The sequence below is a fragment of the Rutidosis leptorrhynchoides genome, chromosome 7, assembly GCF_046630445.1.
Source record: "Rutidosis leptorrhynchoides isolate AG116_Rl617_1_P2 chromosome 7, CSIRO_AGI_Rlap_v1, whole genome shotgun sequence".
Taxonomy (NCBI): Eukaryota; Viridiplantae; Streptophyta; class Magnoliopsida; order Asterales; family Asteraceae; genus Rutidosis; species Rutidosis leptorrhynchoides.
This window is the reverse complement of record NC_092339.1, coordinates 263,882,975-263,901,758: the sequence shown is the minus strand read 5'-3', so window position 1 is coordinate 263,901,758 and position 18,784 is coordinate 263,882,975. Positions and strand designations below refer to the sequence as shown.

The 18,784-nt window shown below is 32.1% G+C and overlaps 1 protein-coding gene and 1 non-coding gene across 2 annotated transcripts; both read left to right on the top strand.

The window, feature by feature from the left end:
• Positions 1-793: 793 nt before the first annotated feature.
• On the top strand, positions 794-900 carry LOC139860938 (small nucleolar RNA R71). The gene has a single exon (XR_011763563.1). It is a non-coding gene; the product is annotated as a small nucleolar RNA R71 (small nucleolar RNA).
• An 11,282-nt stretch (positions 901-12,182) lies between these two features.
• On the top strand, positions 12,183-15,432 carry LOC139859990 (uncharacterized). Its single transcript, XM_071848761.1, has 7 exons — positions 12,183-12,551; positions 12,712-13,044; positions 13,474-13,535; positions 13,691-14,061; positions 14,125-14,394; positions 14,571-14,689; positions 14,803-15,432. The coding sequence occupies exons 1-7, from the start codon at positions 12,183-12,185 to the stop codon at positions 15,430-15,432; spliced, it is 2,154 nt and encodes a 717-aa protein (XP_071704862.1).
• The last annotated feature ends 3,352 nt before the right edge of the window (positions 15,433-18,784 follow it).

The following is an 18,784-nucleotide window of genomic DNA, read 5'->3' as shown; positions in this document are numbered from 1 at the left end:
ATTCCGAGGGTTAGCATTTGTATCGCTAGGTAGACTTCCCGATTTTCTTTCACCCATCAACCTTGCTTGGTTATTTACTTCTTGTTCCATATTTTGAATAGAAGCTTGTTGATTTCTAAATGCTTGAGCATTTTGTTCATTGGTTTGTTTCTGACATGTGAAAAATTGCGTTTAAGATTCAACTAGCTTCGACATCATGTCTTCTAAATTTGGCTTTTTATCATCGGTTTGTGGTGGTTTATTTGGAAAAATAGGTCTTTGCTGATTGTAAGTATTGTTAGATACTTGTTGATTGCTAGGACCTTGTTGATTGTTATATGGAACATTTCGGTTATAATTCTGATTTTGATTGTAGATTGGTCTTGGCGGTTGATAATTATTCTGATAATTATTTCCAGGCCTTTGGTTCATGTATGAAACATTTTCTCTTTGTTCCATTGTTTGTTCAATACTGAGACAATCTTTTGTCAAATGTGGTCCTCCACACTGCTCACAACTAATTCGTATTGAGTGAATATCTTTAGTCATCTTTTCCATTCATCTCTCGAAAGCATCTATCTTTGCGGACATGGAATCAAAGTCATGGCTAGAATCGGCTCTAGCCGCTTTAGATGATCTAACGATGTCTTTTTCTTAATGCCACTCATGTGAGTGGGAATCAGTGTTATCAATAATTTTGTAAGCTTCAGTTGCGGTTTTCTTCATAATGGAACCACCAGCTGCTATATCGATGTCTTTTCGTGTAGTGATGTCGCATCCTTGGTAGAATATTTGTACTATTTGATAAGTGTCTAAACCATGTTGCGGACATCCTCTTAACAACTTTTCAAATCTTGTCCATGCCTCATATAGAGTTTCATTTGGCTTTTGTGTAAACGTAACAATTTCTCCTTGAAGTCTCACGGCTTTAGATGCCGGAAAGAATTGTTTAAGAAATTTTTCAACTAAGACATCTCATGTATCAATCGCCCCTTCAGGTAACGATTCTAACCAATCTTTGGCTTCTCCCTTTAAAGTCCAGGGAAATAACATGAGATAGATCTGTTCATCCTCCACTTCTCGGATTTTAAATAAAGTACAGATCCTATTAAAGGTTCGAAGATGTTCATTTGGATCTTCCTTCGGCGCACCACTAAATTGGCATTGATTAGTTACCATGTGTAGGATTTGTCCTTTTATTTCAAAATCTGGCGCATTAATGTCTGGTTGAGTAATTGCGTGACCTTGGCCAGTGCGTTTAGCCCTCATTCGGTCTTCCATACTTAGAGGTTCCAGATTTTCTATGATTGAATTTGTTGAATCTGAATCACTAGAGGATTCTGATTTAATGGTTTCTTCCTCGACAATCTCTGGATGAGTGATTAGTGGTTCAGGATCTCTGAATTGTCCCTGAATATCCTCCGGATTCTCAATTGTGAGGTCGGGTTCAAAAAATGGATTATCGGAAATTTGAATTGGAGTATTTGGTCGACTAGATGACGATTCTAAAGAAAAATCAACGGCGACAATGTTGGCTAGATGTCTTGATTGAGTTACAGGTGGTGAACGTATGAACGGTGGTGAACGTTTTGCTCGGTGCATTCACTGAATATCCTATTAGTTATAAAAGATAAAAATTATATAAGTTATCAAATTAATAGACTTTTCTAATTTTGCCCACGTTTCGAATAGCCAATAGATGCAGCAGGTAGCCAGGACCCTTTAAATCGGAAGCCCACAACTCGCCACTAACAAATCCAACTATTACTACGAACTAGAAAATTTTGGATGTCTATCAATTTAACGCTTAAAATAATTTTTCGTTTTAAAATTTTAGAGAAGAAATAGAAAATTCTATGTCCTAAAAACTAGAGCGTCGAGAAATAAGAAAGAAAAAGAGTGCGTCGAAAAACGTCGAAAAATAAAAGGTCAAAAAATAATAAAATGCAGCGTCGAAACTTAAAAGTCTAAAAACTAAATATTAAAACTTACGTCTAAATGTATTAAAGCTTAAAAGGAATTCTATATCCAAAACGGCAATAACTTAAAAAGTACTAAAATCTATTAAAACTAAAGCGATAAGCGATGTCGTAAAATTCTAAAGCATCTAAATCTTAATCTAAAGAAAAAGCACTTAAGGGATTTTACGGCAAATCTTAGAAATCTAACAATAAAAATAAACTACGGCAAAAACTAACTTAAAACTAATTACGAACGATAAAAATACAAATTACAATTAAACGATTAAAAAGATACAAAATTTAAAAATAAAACTAATGTAAAAAAATACATTTTTTATAAAAATATTATTTATATATTATTATTTTATAAAAGTATTAATTTATATAATTAATAATAATAAAAACACTTAATATTACAAATAAAATTAAAACTAAACTAAATATATTAATTACTAAAACCCTAATTAGATTAAATATTAATCATAATAAAATTATTAACCCTAATCTGTAATTAATGCGTACTAGGTTTGCTGCCAGAGCAGGCTCCGCGAGTGTGGATGTCTGCTGCCCAATAACTCCGCGAGTGCGGAGGATGCAGATTCAAAAGAGCTGCAGGCTCAAATTACGCAGGTTCAACGTTTATGAATTTTTTTTTTACTTTTTTACTTTTAATTTTTTATTTTCAGTTTTTATTTTATAGAAAATGTAATTTAAATAACACTTATATTAAAAATTGCTTACTAGTTTTTTTTATAACTTTTCACAATAAATAAAAATATAAACTTTTTAACAAACTTAAAAATATAGATATATATTTTTCTTTTTTTTTTATGTTTTTATATTTTTGTTTTTAATATTTAAAACTTATATTTTTTACAAAAATAGATTAAAACTTAATAAAAATCTTTTTCTTTTTATGGCATTTCGCTTTGGCGTTAAGTGAGTTCTCCGGCAGCGGCCCCAAAAATACTTGATGTTATACGAGGTAGTAGTGTATACGAAATAGTTATATTTTTACTACGAAATACTATTAAATACGATACAATTTTACACAAGTTATTAATTTATTTATAGAATGGATATACCTAAACCTTGCTACAACACTATAGGCAGTGTACCTAATCGTACAGTAGTGTAGTTTTTAGTAAGTCCAGTTCGTTCCACAGGGAGCTAGCCAAGTTTAACGCTATATTTTAAACTATATTTGTAAATATATATATATATATATATATATATATATATATATATATATATATATATATATATATATATATATATATATGTGTGTGTGTGTGTGTGTGTGTGTTATATAAGTAGTATTATTATTATTATAAAAAGGGGATTTTTACCGTTTAATGACCGATTTGTCGATTTTAAAACTTTAGTCACAATTAAAACCTAATGTAAAATATTAAATATACAAATAAATTAATTTAAAGCGTAAAGTAAATGACGATAATAAAATTGCAATAAATTAAAGTACGATAATTAAAATGACGATAAATAAAATTGCGATAATTAAAAAGTACGATAATTAAAAATGCAATAAGATATAAAATAAAGGAATTATGCTTATTTAAACTTCCGTAATCATGATGTTCAACGTGTTGATTTTAATTTATTATCATGGGTTAATTGTCCTTTGTCCTGGATTATTCGATATGTCCATACGGTTTTGTCCATAATAGTCCATCAGTCATAAATATAAAGTGCGAGAGTCCTCGTCAAATTATCCTTATACCCGAAGTCAAATATTCCAACTAATTGGGGATTCGAACTGTAACAAGGTCTTAATACTTTGTTTAATGAATACACCAGGTTATCGACTGCGTATAATCCAAGGTTTCAATACTTTGTTAACAATTACACCAATTACCCTTGAATGTAATCCACCCCTGTTTCAACGAGTCCATTGACTATTAATCCATCCCCGTGTCCGGTAAAATGAACAATTATTGGTATTTATAGATATCCCGCCCACCGTACCCGATTAAGCGTATGCGGTTATTTATAGATACGTCGAATTGTAACCTTTAATATTAAATTAACGAGGTATCGTTTAGTTAATATAAAACCCATTAATAGCCCATAGTCTAATTTCCACAAGTGTCGTTCTTTTGTCCAAACCCCAATTATGGTACAAAGCCCAATAACCCCGTCTTTAATATTTAGCCCAACATCATGATTATTTCTGCTTAAATAAGCATAATAATAACTTAGCTACGAGACATTAATTTAAAAAGGTTGAACATAACTTACAATGATTAATAATAGCGTAGCGTTACACGGACAGAATTTCGACTTACACAATTAAAACATTCGCTAACATAACCTTATTATTATTAATCTTAAATTAAAATTAAAATTATATATATATATATATATATATATATATATATATATATATATATATATATATATATATATATATATATATATATATATTTGTGAGAGATATATTAAATATTGTATAATAAATCGATCAGAATGCGCGGTCTTTTATAGGCTCACGTTTCACTGTTGAGCTCCGCGAGTGCGGAGGTTTTCTTCATCACAGCTCCGCGAGTGCGGAGGTCTGGAATCCAGCTCATAGATTAAATCCAAAACGTGGGCCGCGTATAATTATAAGACAAAATTACGCTCGTCGTCCCTGAACTTGTATCCAGTCTTCTCAAGTCATCCTTAAACTTTTTTTTGCTGGCGTCGTCCCTGTTGTTGTACTTTGTAACTCCGGTCGTCTTTCCGTCTAAATTCCATCCATTTTTTCTATTATCCTCAATCATGTGCAACTCACGTGACGGTACTTAAGGGTATTTTAGTCTTTCATGAGGGTATGTGCCAAACATGTGCCATATGAGGCTATTATTGTAATTTTCGTTCAGTGTGAGGGCATAGTCCTTTTCCTTGATCTTTTAATAACCTAAAATCATCCCTCCTCCCAAATCTCACACCATTTAATTTCAGATTTCATCTTTTCAACACCCTAAATCTAACCACTTTCCCTTCTTCTTTCTGGTTCCATTTAGCTGATCTAGATTCCCATTATACCCATTAAAGAACATCGCCCAAATCAAGAAAATTGATTGCTATGGAATGAAAAGAACATCGACAAAACGGCGGCTATGGTGGTTCGATGATGATGGCGGTGGTAGCGGATCTGTGATGGTGGCGACTTAAATTCCGATGGCGACTCAGAGTCCGATGGCGGCGGATCTGAGAGGTTGCGAATGAGATAAAGTAAAATTTGGGCATGGTATGTATAAGAATCAGTGTTTGTTGTTCATTTGAAAATGATGAACACGCTGCTAGATAAAGCAATATTTGGGTATGGTATGTGAATCTGGGTTTTCCAAATATCGGTTACATATTTATATACTATTGTATATTTTACGATGTAATATTTGAGTGTTTGATATTTAACGATGTAAATATAGTAACATAAACATAATTTATACGGAGTATTTGGTTATAATTTTAATATTAATTTAAATTTGGATGGATTGGATTTGAATGGATTACTTTTACTATGGGTCCGGTTGTTGTGAAGTGTGGTATTGAAGTTCAGTGTATTTGCTAAAGAAGGCTAACGGAAATCGGAGAAAAGAAGAACACTCACCGCAGAATGGAAAGTTCCGGCAAATGGGATAGATAAAGAGAAATGGAAGCAGCAACGAGTGCATTCAAAAAGGAAAGGGAAATGGGTTGAATGGATGGTCAATTATTTTTAAAGGGAAAAAAAGAAAAGAAATAATAAATTAAATTATATAAATAAAAAATAATATAAAGACTAATATACCCTTACGTACACTCAAGTGAATCACACATGATTGAGGATAACAAAAAAAAATAGACGGAATGTAGATGGAGGGACGGCCGGAGTTACAAAGTACAACAACAGAGACGACGCCAGCGAAAAAAAAAGTTTAAGGATGACCTGAGACGGCAAGATACAGGTTCAGGGACGACGAGCGTAATTTTGTCTAATTATAATATATAATAATATATATAATTAATTATATATTATATTATATTCTTGTGCATAGCTGACTTGTAATTTTTGGTCCATTGCGTCGCGCGCTGAAAGTTGGTTCATGTCTCGGTTCCGGATTTTCGAACGCCTTTTTGTACGATTTAATATCTTGTACTTTCTGTTTCACGGCTTGTACTCTTGTAATTTTTAGACGTTTCTCAACAATAATTTGAACCACTTGGATTGTACTTTGTACTTTTTAGCTTTTTGGTCATTTGCGTCTTCAATTCGTCGAATCTGTCTGTTGTCTTCACCCATTAATATTTAAACGAATATCACTTGTAAATAGAACAATTGCAACTAAAAGCTTGTCTTTCTTGAGGGATAATGCTATGAAATATGTTCGTTTTTAGTATTATCAAGTATCGACGTGTTAAGATACCACCCCAAGTAATATGAAGAGTGAAGTGTCGACGTGTTAAGACACCACTCGGGGTGAAGCATCGACGTGTTAAGATGCCACTCCAAGAACTATGACGGGTGAAGTGTTGACGTGTTAAGACGCCACCCGGGGTGAAGCATCGATGTGTTAAGATGACACCCGTAGGGTTAGTGTACGACGTGTTAAGTACTCTAATGGTTGTTATGAACACCGATGGGAAATTCGAGTACCATTCCTTGTACAATTGGTTAATCATGGTTATGTGTTGTAGTATAGCATATTATATCGTTCGTGTTATATGCTATTGTTTGTGCTAGCTCGTGATATCGTTGATTTAGCATTGTACTTTGAGATGGTATGCTAATTTAAAATGCTAGCGTGTATGAGGTATTTGTGTAAGTGTTTGCAAGTAGGTATATTATATATGTATGTGTATAATTATTGCATTCACTAAGTGTTTTTCTTACCCTCTCGTTGTTTACCTTTTTATAGGCTTCGGCGTGGACAAGGGTAAGGGCGTTCGTTTGGATTAGTGATCTCGCTTTGTTATGTTAGGAGAAGCTTTTGGACGTATAGCTTTTTGAAATTTGACCGAGATTTGGGTAATTTAACCCCCAAACATCATGCTTTATTGTCGTTTGGAATTTAAACTAATTTGGTCGAAACTTATATTTTGTACGAAACTCGTAATACGGCCATATGTGGGCCCGGTGTCGTAAAACTATTTTTATTATTGAAATGTGTTAGTTTTACTTGTATTGATGTGTTGTGAAAAGCGTTTCGTCTAAAAGTGTCGGGAAGTGAGAGATCTTTAAACGGAAATTGAACATTTTGGACAGCGGGCTGCCAGCCCTTGTGTGCGCCGCGCACCCTGCTGATATAAAAAAAAAAATTTGTTTGCTGTTACAGTTGGATAATGGGTTGGGTTGTTACATAACCGCTTTAAGTAACACTTTTATCAAATCTATTTTTTTAAAAGAGGGCAACATTAAGTTAATCCATTATCAAATACCATCTTCTTCAGCCGAACAAATTCGCCAGACTAACCGGTACCATTCTAAATGTAATTATCCCTTAATCTATTATTCTTTTAATGATCAGTGTTGTTTGTCTTCATATTCGATCATCTTTTGTGCAGTATATTTGTAGTTAAAACTTATTTCTACTTACTCTAACAGGCTTATGGTAACTTTGTAATGCACTTAGGGTTTTTATTTTATTTTTTGTTTTAGTTTAATTTAATGTTTTGTTTTTTTAAGAATCATGTTAATTTATTATTATGTTAGTCCATTTAACATCCAATCATAGTCATTAGAAATAGCCTATGTGCTTCTAAAATAACTGTTTAACCCTAATGTAAGTCAGGACTTCAAGGTCTATTCTATCTTTATCAGTGCGTTTGCCTTCATTTGTAACCATAGTTGAGTCCAAACTTGCCAATACTCAGTTATGAATCAAATACAGTGTTAATCAATTCTTAATATCTTGACTAAAGTAATTACATGATGTTTTGTTTTAGTGTGTATTTTAAAAGTTTGTATTATTTCAGGCTTTTTCGGACCATTGGGTAAAAAATCAGTACAAGAATTTTGTTCCTAAAGGTCCGGTTTTCATTCGTACCCCCCATGGTTATGAAGCTGCTGTTGGAATTGTATGGATAGGTAATCAACTATGCTTTGGTCCAGGGTGGTCAACGATTTTGAAAGAATTGAAGTTGGAACCCAACGACTTTCTTCGTTTCACTGTCATTGATCCTCATACTTTTGAAGTCACAATCTTTGGCAGTGATGATTGCTAGAAAGATGTTCCACCAAACGAAGATCCTATGTTTATCCAGTGTTTAGAAGATCAAGACTGCAAAAAACAGGTAATTTTTGTAATAAATATAGTTTTTTATTTTATTTTTATATTCATAATTATCTTTGCTGTTTTTTTACATCCTATAGAAATTGTTTTGGTTGATAATTGTTTAGTATGATTATTTGTTGTCTGCAGAGGCTTCCACCAAAATGGATCCAAAACCAATCTACGAAATATCCACCACAAAATGTTATGTAGATAATCACTGATCGTGGATTTCGTCGTAGGGTTAGCCTTACACATCAAGGAAACAAAGTTTCTTTGAGTTATGGTTGGGCGAACATTGTTCATCAACTTGAAGTTCATCCTTTGAATTTGATGATTTTCAAGAGACTAGATGTTCACACTTTCGATCTAACAGTCTACTGCCCTAACTGTTGCGAAAGGAGCACGACGGCATCAATCCACGAGCAGTATCATAGCTACATTGGTAATCATCTCAGAGCCAATATTGAGAACTATGATCAGCAAATAAGTAGACCAGTTATCAATGTTGTTCAAGATCAAGGTCAGCCTTCATCACAAAATCTGCCAGTAGATCCGACTCATCCTTCCAATCCAAGTCAACAGTTTACAATTCCAATTAAGAAGGCTAAGTGTTTGGTAAGTTACAACTCAACCAAATTTTTTGTTCACATCATGCATTTCAATTGTATTATATGGCTTCCTGTTTTTAATTACTGTGCTTAAAAAATTATACAATTATCATGTACTTATTTTTGATTAAATGTTTTATTTTATATATCACAGCGGATTCCTGAAGAATTGTATTCGCTACCAGTTGTGTCAAATCGGTCTACTGTTAATGTTATCAACCTAGATGAATCTTCAAGCACCTGGACGTTTATATCCAAAGGAAGAAAGAACAATACAAGGTATGTTGTGTCGGCTGGTTGGAGTCAATTTCAACCAAAAAAACAACTTGAATGATGGCGATCAGTGTGTTGTGACATACAACGATGATCAACGAAATTTTACTTTGAATGAGATTAAAAGGGCTCCTAAGCCCTAAGTTTGATGATGTTTTAAGAATGAAGTTTGTCTTTGATATATGTTATTAGGCTGTGTCATTGGATTTAAGTTTCTTTTGGTTGGTTTGTGTTTAAACAATTTGTGTTTAGATTTAAGTTTCTTTTAGTTGGTTTGTGTTTAAACAATTTATCGTTTATGTTTGCATTACAATCTTAAAGCAGTATTTATGTTTTAATGTTTGGTTATCTATTATTGTTACTTGATTATTATACTGGTACATGTTTAAGTATTTTGTTATTAACTTCTGCAACAAATAAGAGTGTGATTTAGATTTTCATGGTAACAACTTTCTATTCACCTATTTGGTAACAACAAATAAGTTCATCACTTATGGGCCGAGCAAAATTTTGTCATTGTGTTCTTTATTTTGGGCTGAAGATTAATTTTAACACATGCTTAATTAATATTTTGCAGTTGGTTTCAAAATCAGTTTTGAAAATTTAAATTTAAAAAAAAAAAACGAAAATTTCAAATTTCAAAAAAGTTGATCATCTTATAGAAAGTACATAATTTTAGGCAATTACAGAACATCAATAACACTATTATTGAAACAATCATCATTCAATTGAGTGTTTTTTTTTATCTCCATCAACCTTCTTAATATTCACAAAACCATATCATAAACTTTCATACATATTCTTTCAATTTCGTCTGCAAAAGTATGTGGAATATACTAATCCGTATCAAGAAACATATATTAGGACGACTTTGATTTATAACTGTAACTTTTTCTAACATAACCTATTGATTCGTCTAAAATTCATTTCATATTGTAGATTGTAAATTATGGATGCACCATCTTCAAACTTGAAGAAAAGAGCCAGGAAACATTTTATGGAATTACGACAATCAACCACTCAAGAACAATCATCAAATAACCGAGCACCAGTATCCTCCATTGAAATCAACCTATAATTCACTCTAATCAAATAAATATAGGTTATCCGTATTCTTAATCTTTTATATATGTTTTTATACTACATGCTTCATAAATTTTCATTTACATGAATTTTATACTATATGCTAAGTTTGAACAATTTAATGTATGTACACAAGGTCAAATTGCTGCTACCAACAGAAAAGAAAGGAAATAAAAAATTGAGTCCTCAAAAAGAAAACAATGTAATAAAGAGAATGTAAGCACGTCCAGAAAACCATGTAATATGCCTCGTAGTATTTCATAGTATTACAACTACTACTACAGACATATGCACTCTACATGTATATAAGTTATTAATCAAATTTCAATATTTTGTAGTTTTGAACAAACTGACAGTTCCTTCTACAGCTTATAACGTGGCGCCTAATAACTGTATGTTTTGTTCCTTATATTAACCAACAACTACAATATGAACCTACAACTCCATATCCAATGCAGTTCACAAATTTCATTAGTAAGTTTGCATATTGTCATACCGTATTTATATTTCGTATAAGTATTGCCAATTGATATATTATCTCATAATACTTTTATTCTCTATTTTAATTTACAACCAATATTCTACATTTTAGGTTACAACCCTTATTCATGTTCTACACCATGTTCTTCAACTTCAAAAACAACAATGACAGGTACACTGATTAACGTAATAGTAATAATTATGTTACTCAACAACTTCATTAATGGTCATACATTGTATACTCAGGAGCTTATAATGCATCCGTCAAAGGGAAGGAACGACACCAAATTATAGACGCAAAAAGGAATTCTTTGGAAGCTACCACAACACAACAAAATTCGACAAACTCATCTGCCTCTTTACCTTATATCTCATCACCTTGTGAAAACATGACACTTGGTTCCGGTCAAGTATTCAATACACTAAATTCACATGGAATTCCTACTGTGCAGCCTACGACACCAGCTCCTAATTTCAATAATGTTTTGATGAATGATTCTGATCCAACAACCTTAGTTGTTAACAATACTTTTAAGAGTACTTTTATCACTTATATATATTTACTTCAGTGATGAAATCCATGTCAACATAAAACATGATCATAACGTGTGGACTTTTTTTTTATAACTTAACACTTTTTGTGGTTTTCTAAAATGCAGGTGCACGATCCACAAGAATAGCTAAGTTGAAAAACACCGGTTTTAACAAATAAAGACCAAGGAACAACACTCATCCCATTTCTTTTAATATCAATGATACAGGATCATCTGGTGACAATGAACATAAAATTAAAGGCATCTCAGAAGGTCACAACGTATGTCCTATTATAACTACATTACTTATACTTTATTTAAAAATACAATTTATTGTTTATGTTTACCTAATAACATCATATACTAAATGGCTTCACAGATTACGTTGATGAAGGTGATTTTTCGTTCGAATGTAAAGCATGTGGAGCATACTTATGGTACAAAGAGACCCGGCATGGTAAAAATACAAAAGGAATAGCAGGTTCCTTTTCATTATGTTGTATGAAAGGAAAAATTGAACAACCGGAATTCACAAAAAATCCTCCAAAACTTCTGTGGGATTTATACATTAATAATCATCCAAAAAGCAAACATTTTCTCAAAAATGTTAGGCAGTATAATATGGTGTTTATGTTCACTTCAATGGGTGGGAAGGTTGATAAAACTACTAATAGAGGAAGAGGACCTTACACATTTCGTATCCGTGGACAAAATTGTCACAGGATGGGTGGTTTAGTACCTTCAACTGGATCATCACCAAAAGATTCTCACTTGTATATTTATGATACAACCAATGAAGCTACCAACCGGAAAGCAGCAATAGGGTAAGCACTATATTTTATTATACCTACTATAAACTTTCCAACTATTTGTATCAACGTTATTTTTGAAAACATAAATCTCACATATATGCACATACGTTATATATCTCTTACCGGTGGTAAAAATTTTAATCAACCAACGACTCTACGCGATACACTAGATGAAGACCTTATAAGAGAGTCGATGGCACTGCTTGACGACTGCAACCCATTGGTCAAGATGTATAGAAGGGCAAGAGATTTTTTTGAACAAAATAATGAACCTAACTTTAAAATCAAGCTAATAGCTCGCAGAAGCAGTGACGAACGTAACTACAACTTGTCAACAGTTGATGAAGTTGATGCACTAATAGTTGGAGATATTGATTTAAAATTTGATAAGAGGGACATAATTGTAGATAGTCTTAAAGAAGGATTACAACGTATTAGCGACTTACATCCCCAATATTTAGCTCTTCAATATCCTCTTTTGTTCGCACATGCTGAAGATGGATATCGTACTGATATTTACCACTGTGATGTTGATAAAAACACAACAAGGTTAAAGAAACATGTTATAATGCGAGAATTTTTTGCTAATAAGTTACAAGAAAGAAATCTCCAACTCTTGTCCATCTAGCACGTAAGTTACATCAACAATTGTTGGTTGATGCTTACACCATGGTCGAATCAGAAAGAATATATTACATCCGAAAAAAATAAAACATACTTAGAGCCGACATTTTGCAAACCTTACTGAAGCGAATCTCACCGGTGAAGTTGTAAACAGCATGCTTGGTAATCGAATCAAATTACCCGCGTCTTTTACTGGAAGTGCACGATACATGATAGAAAACTATCGTGACGCTATGGCACTAAGCAGAGTTTATGGTTATCCTGATCTCTTCATTACTTTTACATGTAATTCTAAGTGGCCAGAGATTAGGAGAGCCTTAGAAGGTACTGGATTTAATCCTGAACATAAACCAGCTTATCAAGCAAGGATGTTTAAGATCAAACTTGATGATATTAAAAAAAAAATAGTCTGTTTGGAAGGGTTAAAGTTGGTACGTCTTCATGTTTCTAATTATTTCTAATTTATAACATAAAATTTATACCGATCAACAGTTAAATTACTTTATTTGCCTGCAACACACATGTTTTTAGCATTATTTAAACATATTACTATAGCCTGTCCTAATAATTTATATTCAAACTTATTTTCTTACAGACCTTTACACCATAGAGTTCCAAAAAAGAGGTTTGCCTCATGCACATATCTGTATTTTCCTTGATGAAAGAGACAAACTACCTGAGCCAGAAGATGTCGATAAGTTCATTTATGCATAAATACCTGACAAGGATGCTGACCCAGAACTTTACCAACTTGTGTCGGATTTAATGATTCACGGTCCGTGTGGAGATAAGAATCCAAGTTGTCCTTGCACAGACATTGAAAAAAAAATCCACAAAAAACTTTCCAAAACCCTTTACAGACTGTACAACTGTTGATAAAGAAGGTTATCCAATTTACAAACGTACAGACAACGACAGGAAGGTTAGAAATTATGGTCACGATCTTGATAATGGAAGTGTTGTTCCTTATAATGCAGTGCTACTTAAAAAATATCAAGCTCATATAAATGTTGAATGGTGTAATCAACTTAGTGCAATTAGATATCTATTTAAATAGATCAATAAATGCAATGATAGGGTCACTGCCGGTGTTTGCGATGAAGTGACAGATGAAATCAAAAAATACTATGACTGTAGATATGTATCATCATGCAAAGCAGTATGTCGTATGTTATCTTTTGATATACACAATAGAAATCCAACAGTTATACGCCTTGCCTTTCACTTATCTGATCAACATTCAGTTATCTTTGATAAAGAAGATTTAATAGAAAACGTTTTAGACTCTGAATCTGTAAATAGATCTCAATTCCTTGAATGGATGAACATTAATCGAGTCAACGAAGATGCAAGACAGCTATCGTATCTTGACTTTCCAACAAAATTTGTGTGGAATAAGGAAACAAAACTTTGGTCTCCAAGAAAAGTTTTCACCGGCACAATTGGCCGTATACATCACGTATCTCCTCAAACCGGTTAACTATTTTATCTACGTATTTTGTTGAATAAAGTTAAAGGCCCCACTTCATATGAAGATATCCGGACTGTTAATGGTCAACTCTGTCCTACAATTAAAGATGCATGTTATGAAATGGGTTTATTAGACGACGATCAGGAATACATCGATGGTATAAAAGAGGCAAGTAGTTGGGGTGGTAGTCACTTTGTTCGGAACTTATTCTGTCAGTTACTTACATCAGAGAGCCTAAGTAGACCAGAAGTTGTTTTTGATGAAGCTTTTGAATATTTATCTGTTGACATTATTCGCCATCACCTTTCAGGTTATCTTGTAATGATCTTTTTAATTCGTGTTCATTAACTACAAACCGATCCCTGGCAATTATCTGCTTTTAAAATTTCTATATTTTATATAACCAATTACTAATACCTGCATAATTTAAAAATTTTAATTTATTTGGTTTTGAATAACATCTTTATCTATGTTTGTGTATTACAGACATCCAACCTACCCGTGAAATGATGAATAACCTTACATTGAATGAAATTGAAAAACTACTTCAACGCAATGGTAAATCTTTAAAGAATTATCCTTCAATGCCTTATCCGTCTTCAACAGTGCTTAATTTATCAGATAATCCATTTATTATAGATGAATTGTCATATAATATGCCTGAACTAGAAATACAGTATGCTGAATTAATCGGTGGACTAAACACTGATCAAAAAAGGCATACGATACTATCGTAAGTGCTGTTGCAGCAGACATAGGCGGAGCATTTTTTGTATATGGTTCGGGTGGTACAGGAAAAACTTTTTTATGGAATACATTGTCAGCTGCGTTGAGAAGTAGAGGTCAAATTGTGTTGAATGTTGCTTCCAGCGGAATTGCCGCTTTGTTATTGCCTGGTGGAAGAACTGCTCATTCGCGTTTCGAAATTCCTATAGATCCAAAGGACGAATCATACTATAGGATTCAGCCTAATAGTCATTTGGCAGAATTGATTAGAAAAACTAAACTGATTATCTGGGATGAAGCTCCAATGGTTAACAGGCTATGCATTGAAACACTAGATCGGTCGTTACGCGACGTTTGTCGGCAAATTAATAGTAACAGCATGGATACTCCATTTGGAGGTAAAGCCATAGTGTTTGGTGATGATTTCCGGCAAGTTCTACCTGTTATTACAATGGGAAAATGGGAGGATGTTGTAGCTGCAACTCTTAATTCATCATACCTGTGGGATCATGTAAGCGTCTTGAAACTAACTGTCAACATGCGTCTCACATCTATTACTTCAACTCATCCAGAAAATCAAAATGAAATCAATGTTGAGGAAATTCGCAACTTTGCCGATTAGTTGTTAAACATTGGTAATGGCGAAGTCAACCCAACTGAAGATGGTATTTCCGACATTGAAATGCCTGATAATGTTTTGGTTAAAGATGTTGCCGATCCAATAGGTTCCATTATTAGTTCATTTTATCCTGACTTCTTGGAAAATCTTGGCAACCCTTTTTACTACCAACAACGCGCCATCCTGGCTCCAACTCACGAGTTAGTCAATATTATTAAGGATCGAATAATGGCTTTGATAGATGGTGATGAGAGGTCATATCTAAGTTCAGAAAGCATTTGTCAGTCGGAACGAGATTCACATTTTAACAGCGAGTTATACACTGCCGACTACCTTAACAGCATTGACATTGGTGGCTTACAAAACATCATTTGAAATTAAAAGTTGGTGTACCAGTGATGCTTCTCAGGAATGTAGATCAAGGTGGTGGTTTGTGTAACAGTACTCGATTACAAATTACTGAACTTAAAGACCGAATGATTAAAGCAAAGGTATTGACCGGTACACATGTTGGCAAAATAACTGCAATTGGGCGTATGCTTATTGTTCCAACAGATAACGAATTCCATTCCGATTTCAAAGAAGACAGTACCCTATAGCTGTTTGTTTTGGTATGACTATAAATAAAAGTCAAGGTCAATCACTTGCACATGTTGGTTTGTTCCTACCAAAACCCGTTTACAGTCATGGTCAACTTTATGTAGCTCTATCGAGAGTTACATCAAAGAAAGGGTTGAAGGTACTTATATTGGATAAGGATCAAGAATTATCAATTACAACTAAAAACGTAGTCTATAAAGAAGTTTTGCACCAACTTTAATAAATTATGTTATATGTTTATTTATTAGTGTTTGATTAACTTATTGTTATTGAACTTTTATTCTTACTTATGAATATCATCAAGTCTGTTTTTTCATAACGTCATAAATATATGTTGTGTATTAACTATATTGATAAACAAAGCATACAACCGTTCATTGTTCGTTGACTTCTACTAAAGCAAATTTAGTAATGAAACGACAAAAATACTTTTGACAATACTCATCTATTATTGTTAACTCATATGAAAATTTAAGGAAAAAATAGCCGGATCTATTCCCGTGCAACGCACGGGCTCATAGATTTAGTATAATTAATACCAGTTAATGAAATAAAAAGTCAAAAAGAATAAAAAAATTCAAATGTTAACGGTTTTAGAAAAATCTAATTTCTCTCCTTTTGTACGAGTATTTTCTTCCCTCTCTTGAATTTAATTTTTTTCGTCTTCTCTTTCCACAATCGGATTTATCAACATATTTAATTTATTAAACATTCATATACGATAAGCATGGAATTGGGTAAGTACTCAGTTTCTTGAATACATATTTAATTTATGTTCTTCGATATGTCGTAAACGTAACTTAATACATATATTCTTCACAAGAAAAATTATTTTTCAAAATAAATTATTTTATTTTATTTTTATTTTTTTGGCAAAAAACAAGGAATTAAATTAAAACACAAATCATCAAAACAGTGATTTGATCAAAACAGTGATTTGAGACATTACAAAGGATTTAATTCTTTGTAATTTATTTACTTTGATTTTTTTTTTTTTTTTACTTTGATTATCTTTATTACTACTATTTTTAATTCTATGGTTAAACTATAAACCACGCAATTCTGTATTTAATGCGATTTTAAATTTAGGATTTAATTTTGTTTTTTTCAATGTCAATCAATTTAATTTCATTCTCTACTTTTTTTTTTTATTTAATTTACATGCAGTTTAGAATTATAATTGATCACGACATTTCGTATAACAATTTATGCGATAAAAGTATATCACATTATAATGGGGATAAATCAACGTCCTTCACTAAAAATTGTAATTGCGAAAATTTTGCCGAGTTCAACTTTTGAAAACGTAGCGCATGTTTCGCTAATCATATTTTTTATCGCCGATCCTTTGAAAAATTCTATTGTTCTTCTTAGGGATATTCTATATTCTATATGTTACAATGGTCTTTGTATTGGTCCTATTGTCCTCGGTTGTGATTAGTTAAAGACTTGTATAAGAAGAATTTATTTATTTATTTATTATTTTTTTTTTTTTAAAGGCAAGCTTGTATAAGAAGAATTGTCACTTATGAAGAAGTGCATACTATCGATAGCAAGAGCTGCAACCATAATCGTGATATTGGATGACGGCTGAGATGTTGAAGTATCATTTTTGTATTTCGTGATGTATGTAAAAATGGGTTAACGAATACTTTAAATCGAACCGTGTCAAATACATCCATGTGTGTTTTTACGGTGTTAAGTAGCAAGTTAAAATAGATCCTGTTAATATACATTCACAAAATTATTTGTGCACATAGTGTTGAAATAAATAGCTTTGCAAAATTATTCCACAGTGAGAATTAGATTTGTATTAACCACTTCACTGGATATGTTTTACTAATTTTTAGTTTTTACTAATACTTGCACATTCAAATGTAACAATGCTTCACATATATATAATCACATTATATTTTTGTTGTTGGATCATAATTTAATATTGTATTTTATATAGTAATTGACACTCATATTTATTTAGAAAACAATGTTCAATTTCGATTGTGTCATGAAAACACATATTGGTTTTATAGTAATTGGTAACCATTTAATTTTATATAACATTCGGTTTAATAACATTTATTTACTATATGTGATTTACTATAACATATTATTCAACAATTTGTCTTCAACAAATCCGTGATTTCATGAGTCCTTCATCTAGTTCATATTTTAATGAATATTAACATTCTGAAAAATAATATGTGAAAGTATTTAGAAAAAGAAGTGACATTTTGTAATTAAAAGGAGTAACATTCTGTAAATAAAAATGTGTGGTATTTTTGTAATCAATTTTAAACTTTCTGACGCTGTGACATTTTCGTAAACACCTTCACAAAAAATATTAGCACGATAACATTTTTTATTTTTTTTTGAAAGGCAAGCAGATTTTATTATTAAGAATAAAATAGTACACGAATAAAACACGATAACATTATTACGATAACATTATTAGATATTAGATATTAGATTAGATGAATGATAGTTTAAATGACAATAACAAAAAGAATAATGAAAAATTAATATTTATCAATGTAAATAACATTCTAGCATAAAAAAGGAAAAAGAAAAACTAATAATAAATTCATATACAACTATTATTCATATGATGAATGTTAAAGTTTTTGGTAAGGATGACATTGGGTCGGATTTGAATAATTCTGGACCCAAACCCGATTAAGAAAATATGTCCCGTATCCATCGGCTTCTCATTTACTTTACTAACTATTGAGTTATCGAGTTTCCATACGGATAAACG